The sequence below is a fragment of the Grampus griseus genome (genome assembly GCF_964374135.1).
Source record: "Grampus griseus genome assembly, chromosome: 5".
NCBI classification, from domain to species: domain Eukaryota; kingdom Metazoa; phylum Chordata; class Mammalia; order Artiodactyla; family Delphinidae; genus Grampus; species Grampus griseus.
The window spans coordinates 30278970-30299374 of record NC_138998.1 but is presented as its reverse complement, the minus strand read 5'-3'; the positions used below and the strand labels follow the sequence as shown (position 1 = coordinate 30299374).

The 20405-nt window shown below is 36.8% G+C and overlaps 1 protein-coding gene across 2 annotated transcripts in view; it reads right to left on the bottom strand.

Moving 5' to 3' along the window:
• STAG1 (STAG1 cohesin complex component) overlaps window positions 1–20405 on the bottom strand; it is a gene marked incomplete at its 3' end in the record, with an annotated part of 421944 nt that overhangs the window by 58642 nt on the left and 342897 nt on the right. For both annotated transcript variants that reach the window (XM_082655685.1, XM_082655684.1), the window contains exons 15-16: window positions 18449–18566; window positions 9173–9276 (exon numbers count right to left, since the gene is read on the bottom strand). In XM_082655685.1, the coding sequence (XP_082511811.1) occupies window positions 9173–9276; window positions 18449–18566 (222 nt within the window). The remainder of the gene's footprint in view (window positions 1–9172; window positions 9277–18448; window positions 18567–20405) is intronic.

Genomic DNA, 20405 nt, shown 5'->3' with positions numbered 1-20405 from the left:
GGTTTTTATCCTTCACTTTGTTAATATAGTGTATCACATTGACTGATTTGCCTATATTGAAGAATCCTTGCATTCCTGGGAAAAACCCCAGTTGATCATGGTGTATGATCCTTTTAATGTGCTGTTGGATTCTCTTTGCTAGTATTTTGTTGAGGATTTTTGCATCTATGTTCATCAGTGATATTGGCCTGTAGTTTTCTTACTTTGTGACATCTTCATCTGGTTTTGGTATCAGGGTGATGGTGGCTTCGTAGAATGAGTTTGGGAGTGTTCCTCCCTCTGCTATATTTTGGAAGAATTTGAGAAGGATAGGTGTTAGCTCTTCTCTAAATGTTTGATAGAATTTGCCTGTGAAGCCATCTGATCCTGGGCTTTTGTTTGTTGGAATATTTTTAATCAGAGTTTCAATTTCAGTTCTTGTGATTTTTCTGTTTATATTTTCTATTTCTTCCTGGTTCAGTCTCAGAAGGTTGTGCTTTTCTAAGACTTTGTCCATTTCTTCCAGATTGTCCATTTATTGGCATATAGTTGCTTGTAGTAATCTCTCATGAACCTTTGTATTTCTGCAGTGTCAGTTGTTACTTCTCCTTTTTCATTTCTAATTCTATTGATTTGAGCCTTCTCCCTTTTTTTCTTGATGAGTCTGGCTAATGGTTCATCAATTTTGTTTATCTTCTCAAAGAACCAGTTTTTCATTTTATTGATCTTTGCTATTGCTTCCTTCATTTCTTTTTCATTTATTTCTGATCTGATTTTTATGATTTCCTTCCTTCTGCTAACTTTGGGTTTTTTTTGTTCTTCTTCCTCTAATTGCTTTAGGTGTAAGGTTAGGTTGTTTATTTGAGATGTTCCCTGTTTCCTGAGGTAGGATCGTATTGCTATACACTTCCCTCTCAGAACTGCTTTTGCCGCAACCCATAGGTTTTGGGTTGTTGTGTTTTCATTGTCATTTGTTTCTAGGTATTTTTGATTTCCTTTTTGATTTCTTCAGTGATCTCTTCATTATTTAATGTATTGTGTAGCCTCCATGTATTTGTATTTTTTACAGAATTTTTCCTGTAATTGATATCTAGTCTCATAGCGTTGTGGTTGGAAAAGATACTTGATATGATTTCAACTTTCTTAAATTTACCAAGGCTTGATTTGTGACCCAAGATATAATCTATCCTGGAGAATGTTCCATGAGCACTTGAGCAGAAAGTGTATTCTGTTGTTTTTGGATGGAATGTCCTATAAATATTAAGTCCATCTTCTTTAATGTATCATTTAAAGCTTGTGTTTCCTTACTTAGTTTCATCTTGGATGATCTGTCCATTGGTGAAAGTGGGGTGTTAAAGTCCCCTGCTATGCTTGTGTTACTGTTGATTTCCCCTTTTATGACTGTTAGCATTTGCCTTATGTATTGAGGTGCTCCTATGTGGGGTGCATAAATATTTACAAATTGTTGTATCTTCTTCGTGGACTGATCCCTTGATCACTATGTAGTGTCCTTCTCTGTCTCTTGTAATAGTCTTTAAGTCTATTTTGTCTGATATGAGAATTGCTACTCCAGCTTTCTTCTGTTTTCCATTTGCATGGAATATCTTTTTCCATGCTCTCACTTTCAGTCTGTATGTGTCCCTAGGTCTGAAGTGGGTCTCTAGTAGACAGCATATATACGGGTCTTGTGTTTGTATCCATTCAACCAGGCTATGTTTTTTGTTTGGAGCATTTAATCCATTTACATTTAAGGTAATTATCGATATGTATGTTCCTATTACCATTTTCTTAATTGTTTTGGGTTTGTTATTGTAGGTCTTTTCCTTCTCTTGTGTTTCCTGCCTAGAGGAGTGCCTTTAGCATTTGTTGTAAAGCTAGTTTGGTGGTGCAGAATTCTCTTAGCTTTTGCTTGTCTGAAAAGGTGTTAATTTCTCCGTCGAATCTGAGTAAGATCCTTGCTGGGTAGAGTAATTTTGGTTGTAGGTTCTTCCCTTTCATCACTTTAAATATGTCCTGCCACTCCCTTCTGCCTTGCAGAGTTTCTGCTGAAAGATCAGCTGTTAACCTTATGGGGATTCCCTTGTGTGTTATTTGTTGCTTTTTCCTTGCTGCTTTTAATATTTTGTCTTTGTGTTTAATTTTTGAGAGTTTGATTAATATGGGTCTTGGCATGTTTCTCCTTGGATTTATCCTGTATGGGACACTCTGTGCTTCCTGGACTTGATTAACTATTTCCTTTCCCATCTTAGGGAAATGTTCAACTATAATCTCTTCAAATATTTTCTCAGTCCCTTTCTTTTTCTCTTCTTCTTCTGGGACCCCTGTAGTTTGAATGTTGGTACATTTAATGTTGCCCCACAGGTCTCTGAAACTGTCCTCAATTCTTTTCATTCTTTTTTCTTTATTCTGCTCTGCAGTAGTTATTTCCACTGTTTTATCTTCCAGGTCACGTATCCGTTCTTCTGCTTCAGTTATTCTGCTATTGATCCTTTCTAGAGAATTTTTAATTTCATTTATTGTGTTGTTCATCACTGTTTGTTTGCCCTTTAGTTCTTCTAGGTCCTTGTTAAACATCTGTTATATTTTTCCATTCTGTTTCCAAGATTTTGGATCATCTTTACTATCATTTCTCTGAATTCTTTTTCAGGTAAACTGCCTATTTCCTCTTCATTTGTTTGGTCTGTAGGTTTTTACCTTGCTCCTTCATCTGCTGTGTTTCTCTGTCTTCTCATCTTGCTTAACTTACGGTGTTTGGGGTCTCCTTTTCGCAGGCTGCATGTTCGTAGTTCCTGTTGTTTTGGTGTCTTTCCCCAGTGTCTAAAGTTGGTTCAGTGGGTTGTGTCAGCATCCTGGTGGAGGGGACTAGTGCCTGTGTTCTGGTGGATGAGGCTGGATCTTGTCTTTGTGGTGGGCAGGATCGTGTCCGGTGGTGTGTTTTGGGGTGTCTGTGACCTTATTATGATTTTAGGCAGCCTCTCTGCTAATGGGTGGGGGTTGTGTTCCTGTCTTGCTAGTTGTCTGGCTAGGGTATCCAGCATTGTAGCTTGCTGGTCATTGAGTGGAGCTGGGTCTTAGCGTTGAGATATACATCTCTGGGAGAGCTTTCACCATTTGATACGTGGAGCTGGGAGGTCTCTTGTGGACCAGTGTCCTGTACTCGGCTCTCCAACCTTAAAGGCACAGGCCTGACACCTGGCTGGAGCTCCAAGACCCTGTGAGCCACACGGAAAAAGAGAAAAAGGAAAAAAATATATGTATCATTGCTCCCAAAGTCCACCGCCTGAATTTTGGGCTGATCCGTTGTCTATTCAGGTATTCCACAGATGCAGGGTACATCAAGTTGACTGTGGAGATTTAATCCGCTGCTCCTGAGGCTGCTGGGAGAGATTTCCCTTTCTCTTCTTTGTTTGCACAGCTCCTGGGGTTTAGCTTTGGATTTGGCCCTGACTCTGCGTGTAGGTCTCCTGAGGGCGTCTGTTCTTCGCTCAGACAGGGTGGGGTTAAAGTAGTAGCTGATAGGGGGCTCTGGCTCACTTAGGCCAGTTGGAGGGAGGGGTACGGAATGTGGGGTGAGCCTGCGGCAGCAGAGGCCAGCATGATGTTGCAACAGCCTGAGGTGCGCCTGTGCTCTCCTGGGGAAGTTGTCCCTGGATCACAGGACCCTGGCAGTGGAGGGCTGCACAGGCTCCTGGGAGGGGAGGTGTGGATAGTGACCTGTGCTTGCACACAGGCTTCTTGGTGGCTGCAGCAGCAGCCTTAGCGTTTCATGTGTGTCTGGTGTCTGCACTGATAGCCGCGGCTTGCACCTGTCTCTGGAGCTAGTTTAGGAGGTGCTGTGAATCCCCTCTCCTTGAGCACCCCGAAACAATGGTCTTCTGTAGCATTTTAAGGCAAGTTCTTTTTATATCATTTCACCCCTAATATTTAATTATGTCTCTAACAGATGAAGATGCAAGAATAATTAAGCTTTGCATCTCCAACAAAATTAAACAATAATTCCTTATTATCATTTCATACCCAGTCCTTTGTTTTCTCAGTCTCTACTTTTTGGAGTCTTCCCTATATTCGTATTTAATGTAATGTTTAATATGGTTAAATTTATGTCAGCCATTGGGCTATTTGTTATCTCTATATCTTATGTCTTTTTTTCTCCCCTCTCTTCATCCTTTACTGCCTTCTTTGCAGTTAAACATTTTTTAGTGTGCTATTACAATTTCTCTGTTGGTTTCATTCCCCTTTTTTAGGTATGAGTAGTTACTCTAGGGATTACAATATACTTCTTCAACTTATTACAACTAACTTCAGATTAATAATGAATTAATTATAGCAAAATACAGCAATTTTACTCCAAGAGAGTTCTATTTCCTTTACCCTTATTTGTGCTATCTCACATATCTATATATATTATAATCTTAATACTACAGTGCTGTAATTGTTGCTTTAAATAATCTCATGTCTCTTTAAAAATTAAAAAAAATATACTATACAAAGCCTTTTTTTTTTTTTTTTGCAGTATGCGGGCCTCTCGTTGTGGTGTCTCTCATTGTGGAGCACAGGCTGCGGACGTGCAGGCTCAGCGGCCATGGCTCACGGGCCTAGCCGCTCCGCAGCATGTGGGATCTTCCCGGACTGGGGCACGAACCTGTGTCCCCTGCATCGGCAGGTGGACCCTCAACCACTGCGCCACCAGGGAAGCCCTACACAGCCTTTTATATCCACCCACATATTTACCATTTCTGGTACTCTCTATTTCCTCCTGTGGATTAGAGTTTCCATTCTTTATAGCTGGAAGGACTTCTTTTAGTATTTCTTCTAAGGCAGGTCTTCTAACATGTCTCTCAATCTTTGTTTATATGGGAATGTTTTTATTTTCACTTTCATACGTGAAAGATAATTTTACTGGATTTAGAATTCCTGGTTGGCAATTTTGTTGTCTTTTGGTGATTGTCATTCTACTGTCTTCTGGGCTTAACTACTTCTGATAAGTCAACTGCTAATCCTATTGCTGTTGTCCTCCACATGAGTTATTTTTTTTCTTACAGCTTTCAATATTTTTTGTCTTTAGCTTTTAACAGTGTGACTACCCTGTGTCTAGAGGTAGATATTTTGTGTTTATACTATTTGGATTTTCTTAAATTTCTTGGACCTGTGGATTAACATTTGCCATCAAATTTGGGACGTTTTTGGCAATTCTTAAAATGTTTTTCCTTCCTTTTCCTTCTCTCACTCCTTTTTGTAGGACTCCATTACACAAATTTGGTGACTTGATGTTGTTTCACACATTTCTTAGGCTCTGTTCATTTCTCTTCACCTTTTTTCCTGTTTTTTTCCCAGAATGAATAATTTCTATTAATCTTTCATGTCCACTGTTTCTTCTGTCATCTCAAATCTGTTGAGCTTATCTAATAAATTTTAAATTTCCGTTACTGTACTTTTCAACTCATGAATTGTCATTTGAAAAATTGGAATTACTGAGATTCCTTATTTGTTATCTTTTCCTGTAATTCTCTGAACATATTTTCCTATAATTCTTTGAACATATTTATAAAAAAGGGCTCTGAAGTATGTGCTAAACCCAACAATTGCACCTACTGAGAAAACATTTCTACTGTCTACTTTTTTCCCCTGAGTATGGCCACATTTTACTGTGTTTTTTTTGCATGGTTCCAATTTTTCTGGAAAAGTGGACATTTTTTGATAATATTCTGTAATAATTATGTATTTAAAAAATATTTTTCTAAGTGTCATTTTAATAAATTAAACTTAAACTGTGTAATTTGTCTCTCCCATGATGTGTGGCTTCTGTTGGGAATTTTTATTCTTATTTTTGTTTTTTAGCCTGTCTTCCTGGGAGTCTCCTCTGTGTTTCAATAGATCACTAGTCAGCCAATGATTTGGGTAGAGGTGGTGCTCAAATGATCCAAATTTATAAGGCTCCTCGCCTCTGAGACCTGATCTGTTGTGGGATAGAGAGCACATTCAAACTTCAGCCACTATGTAAGTTTGCTTGACTTTTATTTTCCATTGGGTTCTCTCTCTCAGGTTTCCCAGTCAGCCAGGGATGTATGAAGAGTTTATTAATCCTTTTATAGCTTTCTCATTTCTAGCATTTTTTGTTAGATTCTTGGCTGGTTCACTATTCTTACCAACTTGCAGACACAATCTCTGAATATCACAGGTACAGGATTTCCTTGTTTCTGCCATTTCTAGTTGACAAAGCTGTGGATTTTTTCCCATTTGTCCCATATTGAGTCTGCTCCCTTGACAGCAAAGTTGCTGGTTTTTACATACAGTGCCACTCTGGTAAAATTACAGATGTCACCAATCAAGCCTGTGGGTTCTGTGTATACTGTAACCCTAGGCAGGAAGGCTGTAGACTCACTCCTACAGCTTTAACCTGAAGCTTCAGCAGTTTTCCAAGAATACAAGCACACCTCATTCTTATGTTTTGCAGATATTGCTTTTTTGAAGAAAACAAATTGGAACTTTGTGACAACCCTGTGTTGAGCGAGTCTATTGGTACCATTTTCCCAACAGCATTTGCTCATTTTGTGTTTGTGTGTCTGTTTCTGTGCCACATTTGGTAATTCTTGCAATATTTCAAACTTTTTCATCATTATTATTATACCTGTTATGGTGATCTGTGATCAATGATCTTTGATGTTACCATTTAATTGCTTTGGGGTGCCAGAAACTGCACCCATATAAAATGGGGAACTTACTTGATAAATGTTGTGTCCCACTGCTCCACCAACTAGCTGTTCCCCCATCTTTTCCCCCTTCCTGAGACTCAACAGTATTGAAATCAGGCCAACTAACAACCTTACTAACCCCTAATAAGCCTCTAAGTGTTCAGGTGAAAAGAAGAGCCACACATCTCTTGTTTTAAATCAAAAGCTAGACATGATTAAGCTCAGTGGGGAAGGCATGTTGAAAGGCCAAAAGCTAGGCCTCTTGAGTCAAACAGTTAGCCAACTTGTGAATGCAAAGGAAAAGTTCATGAAAGAAATAAAAAGTGCTACTCCAGTGAATACATGAATGATAAGAAAGTGAAACAGCCTTATTGCTGATATGGAAGAAGTTTTAGTGATCTGGACAGAAGATCGAACCAACTACAACATTCCATTAAGCCAAAGCCTAATCCACAGCAAGGCCCTCACTCTCTTAAATTCTATGAAAGCTGAGAGAAGTGAGGAAGCTGCAGAAGAAAAGGCTGAATCTAGTTCATGAGATTTAAGAAAAGAAGCCATCTCTATAACATGAGTTCAAGGTGAGGCAGCAACTGCTGATGTAGAAGTTGCAGCAAGTTACCCAGAAGATCTAGCTAAGTTAATTACTGAAGGTGCCTACACTAAACAAAAGATTTGCAGTATAGACAAAACAGCATTATATTAAAAGAAGATGCCACGTAGGATTTTCATAGCTATACATTTGGTGACTTTAAGTTGAAGCCAATGCTCATTCGCTATTCTGAAAGCCCTAGGGCCCTTAGAAATATGCTCAATCTACTCTGCCTGTTCTCTATCAGTGGCACAACAAAGTCTGGGTGACAGCACATCTGTTTACAACATGGTTTAGTGAATATTTTAAGCCCACTGCTGAGACCTACTGCTCAAAGAAAAGATTCCCTTCAAAATATGACTGCTCACTGACAAAGCATCTGGTCACCCAAGAGCTCTGATGGAGGTGCACTATGAGAATAATGTTTTCATGCCTCCTAACACAATATCCATTTTGCAGCCCATTGATCAAGGGGTAATTCTGACTTTCAAGTTTCATTAGTAAAGAAAGAGATTTTGTAAGGCTATAGCTGCCATGGATAGTGATTCCTCTGATGGATCTGTGCAAAGTCCACTGGAAACTTTCTGGAAAGGATTCAGCGTCCTAGATGACACTAAGAATATTCATGATTCAAGGAGAAAAGGTCAAAATATCGACATTAACAGGAATTTGGCAGAAGTTGATTCCAATCCTCATGAATGACTTTGAGGGGTTCAAGATTTCAGCGGAGGAAGGAACTGCAGATGTGGTGAAAATGGAAAGAGAATTAGAATTCAATGCAGAGACTGAATATGTGATAAATTTCATGACAAAAGCTTTAACAGATGAGGAGTTGCTTCTTATGGAGGAGCGAAGAAAGTGGTTTCTAGAGATGTAATCTACTCATGGTGAAAATGTCGTGATGATTGTTGAAATGACAACAAAGGATTTAGAATATTACATGAACTTAGTTGATAAAGAAGTGGCAGAGTTTGAAAGGTCTGACTCCAATTTTGAAAGAAGTTCTACTGTGGGTCAAATGCTATCAAACAGCATTGCATGCTACATAGAAATTGTTTGTGAAAGGAAAAGTCCATCAATGAGGCAAACCTCATTTTTGTCTTATTTTAAGAAACTGCTACCAGCAAAAAGATTGCAACTCGCTGAAGGCTCAGATGACAGCATTTTTTTTTAGCAATAAACTAGTTTTAAATTAAGGTATGCACATTGTTTTTCTAGGCATAAGGCATTGCGCACTTAATAGACTACTGTACAGTGTAAACACAACTTTTTATGCATCAAGAAACCAAAAAATTCATGTGACTAGCTTTATTGCAATATTTGCTTTATTATAATGGTCTGGAACGGAACCTACAATATCTCCAAGATATGCCCATAAATGCTTCTCAATTTGTTGTTTTATCGCTGGCTAATTTCCAGAGCCCTGATATGGGTTTTGATAGTTTTTCCAGTTTTACACTTTTTTTTTTTTTGGCAGAGAGGAATTGCCTACCTTTTCACACTACCAGAGCCAGTCTTTCCATCACGATTATCTCAATTCATCTTAAATAGCAATAACACCCGCATTATTAGCCCCATACTACAGGTAAGGAAATTAGCAAAGAAAATAGTCAACTGTCCAAAGATTACATAGATGTTAAGTGGAAGAGCCTCCAAAACTAGGCAGTTTGCCTTCAGAGCCTTTCTGTACCTTTAACAAATATGAATGTGAAAATTCGTAAGATACTAGACTAGAAGCAGGCACAGGTGCTACAGAAGCATGGATGCAAAGAATCTATTTTGGTACCTGAGTAGACAGAATATAAGATGAACTACCACAGCATATATCATTTACAAAAAATATTCAAATATTTAAGACAGTTAATTACATTAAAAGCTTTCTTTTTTTTTGTAGATTTCTAATATAACTTACTCTCTTGCCGGTACCCCTTCCCACTGGAGGATGTGCCTCAGCAGCTTGACGAATCGTACAAACCATTAGCTCTATAAGAGCACTCTCCTGACGGTCAGACATTGCTAAAGTGAAACAAAACACATTAGTATGAGTAGGTAGTTTTACAATAGCCATGTATCAAAACTGAGCACAATTATAAAAAACTGTAGTCTATTACTTAAAGACTAAAGTTCTATTCTTTGTCCTTTCCTTGTTTTAAGAATAATATGTGCTTGTCGTAAGTCAAACAAGAAAGAGATATACAAAGTAAAAAAGACAATAAACTCTGGTTTCTTCTAATACTTGGTCTCTTGTAATATACTTCTGAATTAGGCAATGCCAAAATTTTCCTTCTGTATCACTTCAAAGCTCATATATCTTTCTTTTACTTTTAGCAAAAAAAGAACATGCTATATCTTTTCAAAAAATTAATAGATTTTGAATATCTTTCAAGTCACATGACATGTACAAATAATTATGTTAAATAATTACAAGTTATTACATAATTTGTGTTCCACAATTTATTCAGCCTTCTCCTATTAACATGCAAATTTCCCCCAAATTTTTGTCACATTTACAAACAATGCAGTAATAAATATCATAAGTACACATGTATTTATGTAACTGATACTTTTATTTCTATAGAATATATTTCAAGAGAGGGAGCAATGACTCAAAAGTTAAAATCTTGGTACTGACAAATCAAAAAGGTTACTTACTGCAATCCACACCTCCAAATGCAATGATGAGAATGTTTGGTTCCTCATATCCCTGCCAGCACTTGATGTTACAAGTCCCTTTAATGTTTGCCAATCCAATGATTGAAAATGGTATGTTATTTTGCTCCTGCCTAACTACTAAGTAGTGGAGTGTATTTTCTTGTTTATTAGTTTAAAATTTTTTGGAGATTTTTAATGTTTATTCTCTGCTAATTTTTCTATTGTTATTCACCTTTCTTGGATTCTTCTTTTTTTACATTTATTTATTTATTTATTTTTGACTGCGTTGGGTCTTTGTTGCTGTGCGTGGGCTTTCTCTAGTTGCGGCAAGTGGGGGCTACTCTTCGTTGCAGTGCACAGGCTTCTCATTGCAGTGGCTTCTCTTGTTGCGGAGCACGGGCTCTAGGCGCACGGGCCTCAATAGTTGTGGCATGCAGGCTCAGTAGCTGTGGCTCATGGGCTCTAGAGCGCACGCTCAGTAGTTGTGGTGCATGGGCTCTAGAGCGCAGGCTCAGTAGTTGTGGTGCATGGGCTTAGTTGCTCCGTGGCATGTGGGATCTTAACGGACCAGGGATTGAACTAATGTCTCCTGCACTGGCAGGTGGATTCTTAACCACTGCATCACCAGGGAAGTCCCTAACTTTGTCTTAAATGATGCAAATATTTTCTCCCAGTTTGTTCTTTTGTTTTTAGACTCTTCATGGTATCTTTTGTCAGAAATTATTAACTTCTACAAAGTCATATCTGTATTTATTTTTTTATGGCTTTCAGATTTCTCTTTTCTTTCCAGTTTTTTTGAGAGATAACTGACATACAATACAATATAGGTTTAAGTTGTACAGCATAATGATTTAACTTATATATATCGTGACATGATTATCCCAGTAAGTTTAGTTAACATCTATCATCTCATACTGATTAAAAAAAAAGGCTTCTGGGTTTCTTGTATTGCTTTCAAAGATCTCCTTTCTCCTAGAGATTATAGAAATATATCTTCTTCTCTCTCTGTCTCCATCTGTTGCTTGCTTTTACATCTTTAATCTGTCTGAAATTTATTTCTGCCGATAGTATCAAGTATGGGTCTGTTTATTCCCACCAGATGAGCAGTCAATTATGCCTCTACCATTATTAAATAAAACCAGCTTTCCCTGGTTTATTTGAAATGTCACCTTTAAACATGTTTTAGGTGCTTATATATACTTAGATCTATTTCTGGATTTTTTATTTAGTTTCACTAATCTATTTTTCTATTGCAAGGACACACTGTTTTGATTATAACAGCTTTATAATGTTATAATATACCTTAATGTGTAACTTAATTCAACTAATTTGAATATTTAGTTGAACAAATTTCCCTTATCTAGTCCTTTTCCTAAAAAATTTCTATAAAGCTAGTAGCAAACAATTAAATATTTTCTATGTGTAAGGCACGGTTATAAGTGATTTATATGTATTTATTTGTTTTATCCTCAAAACAATTCCAAGAGCTAGGAATTAATATCTTCACACTTTGAAGATTGGGAAAATGAGCCACGGAGAGGTTAAATAACTTTTCAAAGCACTCAGTAGTAGAGCCAAGATATGAACCCAGGTAGTCTGACTCCAAGGTCTATGCTCTTAAGCACTATGCTATACCACCTTTTTAAAATAAGCTTGAAATTCTACATTAACTTTTATTTTTTAATTTTATTAGAGTATAGTTGATTTGCAATGTTGTGTTAGTTCAGGTGTACGGCAAAGTGAATCTGTTATACATATACATATATGCACTCTTTTTCAGATTCTTTTCCCATATAGGCCATTACAGAGTACTGAGTAGAGTTCCCTGTGCTATATAGTAGGTCCTTGTTAGTTATCTATTTTATATATAGTAGAGTGTATATGTCAATCCCAATCTTCCAATTTATCCCTCCCCCACCCACCCCACTGGTAACCATAAGTTTGTTTTCTATGTCTGTGACTCTTTTTCTGTTTTGTAGATAAGTTCATTTGTACCCTTTCTTTTAGATTCCACATATAAGCAATATCATATGATATTTGTCTTTCTCTGTCTGACTTACTTCACTCAGTCTATGTAATACTCTTTTTTTAAAAATAAATTTATTTATTTTCTTTTTGGCTGCGTTAGGTCTTCGTTGCTGCACACAGGCTTTCTCTAGTTGCAGCAAGCGGGGGCTACTCTTAGTTGAGGTGTGTGGGCTTCTCGTTGCAGAGCATGGGCTCTGGGCACACAGGCTTCAGTAGCTGTGGCACGCAGGCTCAGTAGTTGTGGCTCACGGGCTCTAGAGAGCAGGCTTAGTAGTTGTGGTGCACGGACTTAGTTGCTCCACGGCATGTGGGATCTTCCTGGACCGGGGCTCAAATCCGTGTCACCTGCATTGGCAGGCGGATTCTTAACCACTGTGCCACCAGGGAAGTCCCAGTCTATATAAACTTTAAAATCATTTTGCTTAGTTCCTTCTCTCACCTCCCAGAACTCTCTCAAACCTACTGGAATTTGAACTGGTATTTTTAAGAAAATTATACATTACACTGGGAAGAACTGACATTTTAATAATCTTTTCAGCCAGGAACATGATATAGCTCTTCATTTATGATATCTTATTTGACATTATTTAATGAAACATTATGATTTTATTCACACTGATTCTGTACTTTTCTTGTTGAATTCATTCCTATGTATTTTTAAAGATACATTTTTGAGACTAATTTGAATAGTTTAATTTTATCTTTCTGTCTCCCTCTCTCCTTCCTCTCTGTTTTCTCTGTATACTTATTTATGTTAAAGACCAATTTAAAAAAAAAGACCAATAGATGTGGGGATTATAGAACTAGGCATAAATTAAAAGAAAAAAATATTAAGCTTTAGAAATTGAGAAGTTTGTACTGATTATTTCAAAATAAACTGGGACAACAGCAATGAAAAGGCAAACAAAGGCATAACATCTTATCCCTTATTCTGTACCAAAATCATCCTAAGCAGGAATATATATGTACATCTTAATTCAATCATTTTTTGTTTCACATTTTAATTGTGATAGAAAAAGCACATGAACTTTAGCTTGTCTTAGGAAAACCACAAGAAACAGCTTCAGCTTTCCATTTATACTCCCTGATCCAATAAAACAATCAAGTTTCTATTTTATGATTCTAGAATTTCATATTTTTTTCAATTTGGCTGGGGATAGAGGAATGACAAGATTGTCTATGAACTAAATGCATTTTCTATTATTTATGAAAAAAATCTAGTTCTATGGAAAGTGAGGAGAGAAAAACTTACCTAGTATAGAAACATTCCACTATTATATACTAAAATCCATACATTAGTGTTGAAGAAAAACTCAACCTTATACAGTGTCCAATGCCATCAATTTTATTAGTTTATAATTTGAAACCATCCATTCAGATATGGTAAACTCAAAACATTTGAAATTTAACTGAAATCTCTTTGGGGATAAAACAGCAAAATCAAATAATAAAATTGAAAACAAAGCAAGCTTTAAGCCACACACAAGAGCCAAACAGCCACAATGATAGAAAGGAAAGGGTGGCTGTTCGCACTATGAATTACCAAATACCTACACAACTTTCTAAGTCTGCAGAAACCTCTTTACACATCATCCCCATTTTCTCATTATTGATTTCAGTCTTATCACCCTGAACTCTGGATTTTCTCCTTAATATCACTGAAAAGAAACACTAAAAAGTCACCAACAACCTAAATCTTCACTTAAAGCTGATGGTCTTTGCATAGTCCTTTTTCTCCTCTGCAATACGTGATATTATTAACCATAGCTCTCTTGAACACCCTCTTTACTGGGCCTTCTATAGTGTACAATGAACTCTTACTATCCTTTTTATATAGCTTGCTCTCACTCTTTCTTGCTCTTCCTGCTTTTGTCCCCTTCCTATCCACAATCTTTAAAACTCACCATGGGCTTTTTCTTTCTATAATCTATTTTTATCTTTTACATTTTTATCATATCCCATAGAAACCACTCCAAACCATGTTGACAAAAAGCATTTTTTTTAATACGAATTTGATCACATCCCTCCCCTGTTTAAAATCCTTCAGTGGCTCCCTATTACACTTAGAATGAACTAAATAAATCCACTTATGATTATGGACTTAAATGTTCTACATCATCAGGCCTCTGCCTCTATCTCATCTAGTGCCACTGGCCCACTGTGCTCAAGCTACTGCAGCTCCTGGAATATAACAATATCATTCATGCTTCAGATACTCTGCAATTGCTATTTCCTCTATCTAGGCAGCTCTTTTTTTGACACTTCCCCTGGCTAGCCCCCATATCCTTTAGATTCTTGGCTCACAGGTGGCCTCCTTAGAGAGATCTTCCTTTTGGGATTCAATCTAAAGATGGACCCCTTCTTACTGTTATTATCCGTCACAGATACTTATTAACTTTTGAAATTATTCTGACCACTTAGTTTTGGTCTGCCTTCGTCACTTGAATGTAAGTTCCATATGGGCAGTGAGCTGACCTTGTTTAAGACTGCACCCTCAGTGCTTAGTATAACAGCACATAGAAGGTGGTCAATAAATATTTTAAAATTATGAGTGAATTAATGATTCCCTACTTGAAGAATTCCACTTATATACATTACTTCACCCATCAACTGGATCACAGAATTCTAGCATTAGAAATGATCACAGGGCTTCCCTGGTGGCACAGTGGTTAAGAATCTGCCTGCCAATGCAGGGGACACGGGTTCGAACCCTGGTCCGGGAAGATCCCACACGCCGCACAGCAACTAAGCCCATGTGCCACAACTACTGAGCCTGCATTCTAGAGCCCGCGTGCCACAACTCCCAAAGCCCACGTGCCTAGAGCCCGTGCTTCGCAACAAAGAGAAGCCACCGCAATGAGAAGCCTGTGCACTGCAATGATGAGTAGCCCCCGCTCGCCGCAACTAGAGAAAGCCCATGCGCAGAAACGAAAACCCAACACAGCCAAAGATAAATAAATAAAAATAAATATATTTAACAAAAAAGAAATCATTAGCTTTCATTGCAAGCTATCAAATGTTTCAAAAACTGTTTAAAAAAAAAAAGAAATGATCACATAAGTTTATCTAATCAAAGAGCCTTCTTTATAAATGAAGAAGCTAAGACCCAGAGAAGTTAAATGACTCAGTTACGGCCCTGTTTTTGCCTGATTATTTGTTACCCAGACCTTCACATTACACTAAAAATTTATCCAGCAATTTGATTTTGCTGCAGAATACACATACACCCCCAAAAAACCCTGTCCCTTAAAAACACTGCAAGGCAGTCTTACAGCAGCTGTGATTTATTATTATTTTTCTTTTCCATCATGGTTTATTACAGGATATTGAATATAGTTCCCTGTGCTACACAATGGGACCTTGTTGTTTATCCATTCTAATATATAATAGTTTGCATCTGCTAGTCCCAAACTCCCAATCCAACCCCCTCCCCCGACCAGCAACCACAAGTCTATTCTCTGTGTCTGTGACTCCACTTCTGTTTTGTAGATTAGTTCATGTGTGTCATATTTTAGATTCCACATATAATATCATATGGTATTTGTTTTTCTCTTTCTGACTTACTTCACTTAGTATAATAATCTTTAGGTCCATCCATGTAGCTGCGAATGGAATTAAGTCATTCTTTTTTATGGCTGAGTGGTACACTGTATATATGTACCACATCTTTTTTATCCATTCATCTGTTGATGGACATTTAGGTTGTTTCCATGTCTTGGCTACTGTAAATAGTGCTGCTGTGAACACAGGGGTGCATGTATCTTTTCGAGTGATAGTTTTGTTCTGATATATAGCAGTTGTAATTTAAATTGCTATTGGTAGTCTTTGACAATGTGTCTGTTTTCCCAAATTTTAGTCCTATATTTGCAACTGCTAACTAGACTTTCATCCACTGGAATATCTATCACACTTCACTTATGTAAAGTATAACTAAATTTCTAATTAGTCTTAAGGAAATAAGTAAATCACTAATGGCATTTTGTTATCATAAAATATAGCAAAATAGTAGCTCAGAATATTGATTTGGATACCATTCCATACCAGAGCTTATATGTGGCACAGCAAACATATGGACAAATGTATGAAAAAAAGTTGAATCATGATTTCAAAACGGTCCTGGACTTGTTACACATAAATTCTCCAGCCTTGCCTTCCCAGATTCAATCATACCCTAAAACTGTGGTTGACTTAAAATTTTTTCCCCATTTTACAACTCACTTTTCTAGCTAAAATCAAACCAACCAAACCAAGCCAAACCAAACAAAACCAAACCTAACCAATCTCTTGACTGAAAGTTAAACCCAATGTCAACTAAACTTAAATCACAAAGAAAACCTAATAATACATAGTTATTTTAAGAAGGTAGATCCAGGGCTTCCCTGGTGGCGCAGTGGTTGAGAGTCCGCCTGCCAATGCAGGGGACACGGGTTCGTGCCCCGGTCCGGGAAGATCCCACATGCCACGGAGTGGCTGGGCCCGTGAGCCATGGCTGCTGAGCCTGCGCGTCCGGAGCCTGTGCTCCGCAATGGGCAAGGCCACAACAGTGAGAGGCTCGCGTACGGCAAAAAAAAAAAAAGAAGGAAGGTAGATCCATCTAGAACACCTTGATGACTGACAGAGTAATTACTATTTTCTGACTGACACATCTTATTTAAATGAGAGTAAAAAGTTAACAATACCAAATCATAGCACCTTGGCTCTTCTTCCCGTAATTTATTATGTCCCCTGCTTCCCTTCTCCTTGGATATAACCTTATAGAGCATACTTGACAAAAAGAAAAATGGCCTGGGATCATAAATAAGAAGCTCTAGCCTACTCTGATAATTTGCTGATTCTATGGCCACAAGCAAGGAAGGAAAATGGATGAAATGTACTATTAAATACTATGCCAAGCGTTTTGCTCAAGTGTTGACTGGGCTGTAGTGATTAGAAAGGAAATTGATTTTACTAGATAAAATATTAAGATTAGTTAGAAATAGATTTATGAGGTCAGGGAACTTAGCAGGAACATGTATGAGCAAAATAAAGACAATGTAGAATGTATGTTCATGTTCCTCTGATCACTTCAAAAGTGAAAGGAATCCAGAGTACAGGTGAGAGTTTGACCTAGTGAGCAGAAGGTCCTGTCAACTTAATAATAGACCTGTCTTCTTACCAAAGATATGGAGGGAAAAAAACACATGCAAATATAGTAGATAATAATCAGAGGTGGGGTCAAATATACTATAATAAATTCTACCTTGAAAGAAGGTCTGGGAAATTTTGGGGAAGGATTTGTGTTACAGATTAAGAATGAGGGGGAAAAAAAAAAGAATGAGGTTGTGAGGCAAATATCTTGAATTTAAAAGCAGCAATTTCAGCCAGTTTACTGGAGTGTATTTGGGTACGATGCATAGCTATTGTTTCTCTCACTGAATTTGGTCAAAGCCAGAGCAGATAATACCAATTAGCATCACTGCTTGGAAAGAACACTGGGGGATGGTCATTAAACTGTTTAGGTAATCTATTGCAGGTGATGGCTCATTCCGCTCTTATATCCCAGAGGGTTGAACTACATAGAAAAGCAGGGGAAACAGAATAGGGAATCAATAGTATACTATTTTATTTAATCCTCACAACAACTATATAAGGTAAATAAGAAAAAGAATCCTTATATTATAAAGAAAAGGAAGCTAAGGAGCAGAAAAAATGAGGACATAAGTCACAAAGGACAGAGTTAGAAATCTGAATCTGTTTCTTTTGATTCTAAAGTCCATGTTTAGTTCATTACAAGCCTCACTTACATCAAGGTATCATCTACATTTTAGGACTCTGTATGGATTAAATAGTAGTTCTTTAAACTACTGTTGTGGGCTAGATTGAAAAACAAGCTATACAGAGGAAAAAGCATTGCTAGTTTTAAGGAGCTAATATTCATATAATCTTTTAGAATATAAATGCTTTATTAAGTATCCATTTTGCTGTTCATGTTATTACACAAAGTGTAATGTAAGATGCATACTTCAGAAATTATCAATATAGTAATTATTTCTCCCTATTTCTTGAATAGCTAGGTAAGTGACTTTATTTTTGATTTCTTTATTTTAATTTTTAAAAAGATATAACAAAAGAGGGGATGATTATGGTCTAATTAAATCATTGTATGTGAAAGGTTAAGTACACATACATAGCAAAAAGATTCTGCATGTGCCTTTTTTTTTTTTTACATTAAGTGTGTCAGTACTTTGTGTCTCAAATCAGCATAAAGAAAACTTTTTTGAATGCTACATAACATTTACAGGATTTTAAAAACTTGTGTGGCATGAATGGTAGTAGTCCTAATACAGAAAGATGTTATACACTATTGAGACATCCTTGCTTGTTATAGGAAACAAACTGTTCTCTTTGCAAAAAAAAACACACAGTACGCTTGCATATACTCATTTGTAAGAAGTGATCTATACAGGGTGGTATGATAATTAATGCAAACCCAAAACAATATGTAAATCAACTTATCGAAATACTATACCTTCCTCTCCTTGAACAGGTTCTTCTAATAACAATTCTGTCATACATTCCCAGTCTTTCAATAGTTCTTGAGAGCTCTCCCACAAACTGTCCACCAAGTAGGCAGCATGTTCGTGTAACTAAAAATAACAAATCAAATGTGATTGAAAAACATTTAATGAAGAAACTAGTAATAATATATTGAGTTGTTAAGCCATTTTCTTCATAATTAAAACTGCTTGGTCACAATGTTTCCAAGAGCCACTCAGAAAACTATGTATATATATATATACATACATACATACATACAAACACATTTGCATTCCACTGTTGATAATGGGGATGCAATATATAGACTTAATCATTTAAAAACAGTAGTAAGGTTAAGAATCTCCTAGTTCAATGAAATCATATATTGATGAAGAAACTGAGAGTACAACTAGTTAACAATTTTCCTGAAGTTATAAGCTGGATTTAGGGTACTTTTCATTATTCTTTATTTGTCTTTCTCTATAACGATTTTTTTTTTTTAAGAAAATGAATTACTTTCTCTCAGAATTCCATTTGACACTTTGGTACCAGCCTTACTTACTTTTTATCTCTGTTATTTGGTTAAGGTCAAAATGTACGTTACTCCATCTCTCTGTTTTTCCACTCTCATTTCCACTTAACAAATTCCCCATCTCACCTCACCTCCACTTTTTGCTGCTCATTACTCTTGACAATTTTCTTTGGAACCCATGTTCCCACAATAAACAACACTCTCAAGTTCCTCAACAAACATTTCAGATGGAACGCTTTACCATCTGCCAGTCATTGAACTGTGAAGAATATTAATTACTTTAGTAAAGTTCTTTAGAAAAGGTAAGTAGAAGTGTTGGCCATGTTCTGGTTTCTGCTACTTACAATTAACTTCTCTACCCTTGCATAAAAGTTCTACCACCTCTGAGTCTCATGACAACCAGCTAAACCACTTTCAAACTTTACATTGCAACCCGTTCACTGGCTGTTAAAATAATTTAATGTATTGAGACCAAAGTTTCAAAGAAATGAAACGGAGAGGATATGTATAGAAGATATAATCCACCAAAAATATAATTGTGAACTTTTTTATACCTATTCTAAAAATGAGTGTATAGCACACAGAATGTTAAGTACTATTTCATATTTCAGTTATATGTTCTTGTATTTGTGAGAGAAAATGGTTTTTGTATCATGAGGAGTGGCCTGAAAATGTGTGAAAGTCACCTTGGTAGACCTACTGATTATCTACTGATATCTTAGCACATTTGGCACGTGAGTTGCTTTTCTTCCTCATTCCTAATTCTACCATTATTCTTAACTTCTATGAAAATTTTGATGATCTATTTAAAGCTCTGCCTCATTTGATCTCTTGAATTCTATACTTCATTTCCACTGCATTTCAAATCTCACATTCTGGCTTCTGAAATGCCTCAGGAAAACTACGTACACACGCGTAGACACACAACACCCCACAGTTTCCCAATGTTTTTTGTCAAAGCCAGAGTAGATAATATTGATTAGCATCTCTGCTTAAGGAAGAAGATGGACAAACGTTTGCAGCCAGGCCTATTCAAACTTTCTAAACCACACATCCTAGGAAAATATCCCTAGACCATAAGTAACATCATTCCAACAGTGACAGGCACAAGTAGTGCACAACCTGGTGTCAAAAATGAAAATTAACAGCAGAAAACAGAAAAACTGATAGTTTCAAAAAAATAGGCTATTAAGCCTATGCTGAAATGGAGTTATTATTTAGTGGGTACAGAGTTTCAATGTAGGAAAACTTTGAAAAAGTTCTGGAGATCAATGGCAGTGACAGCTGCACATCCATGTGAATGTACTTAATGCCAATGAAGAGTACACTTAATAATAGTTAAAATGGTAAATTCTGTTATTTCACCAAAAATTAAAAAAAAACTATACTGAATAAACTTGCTTTTATGCCTGATATA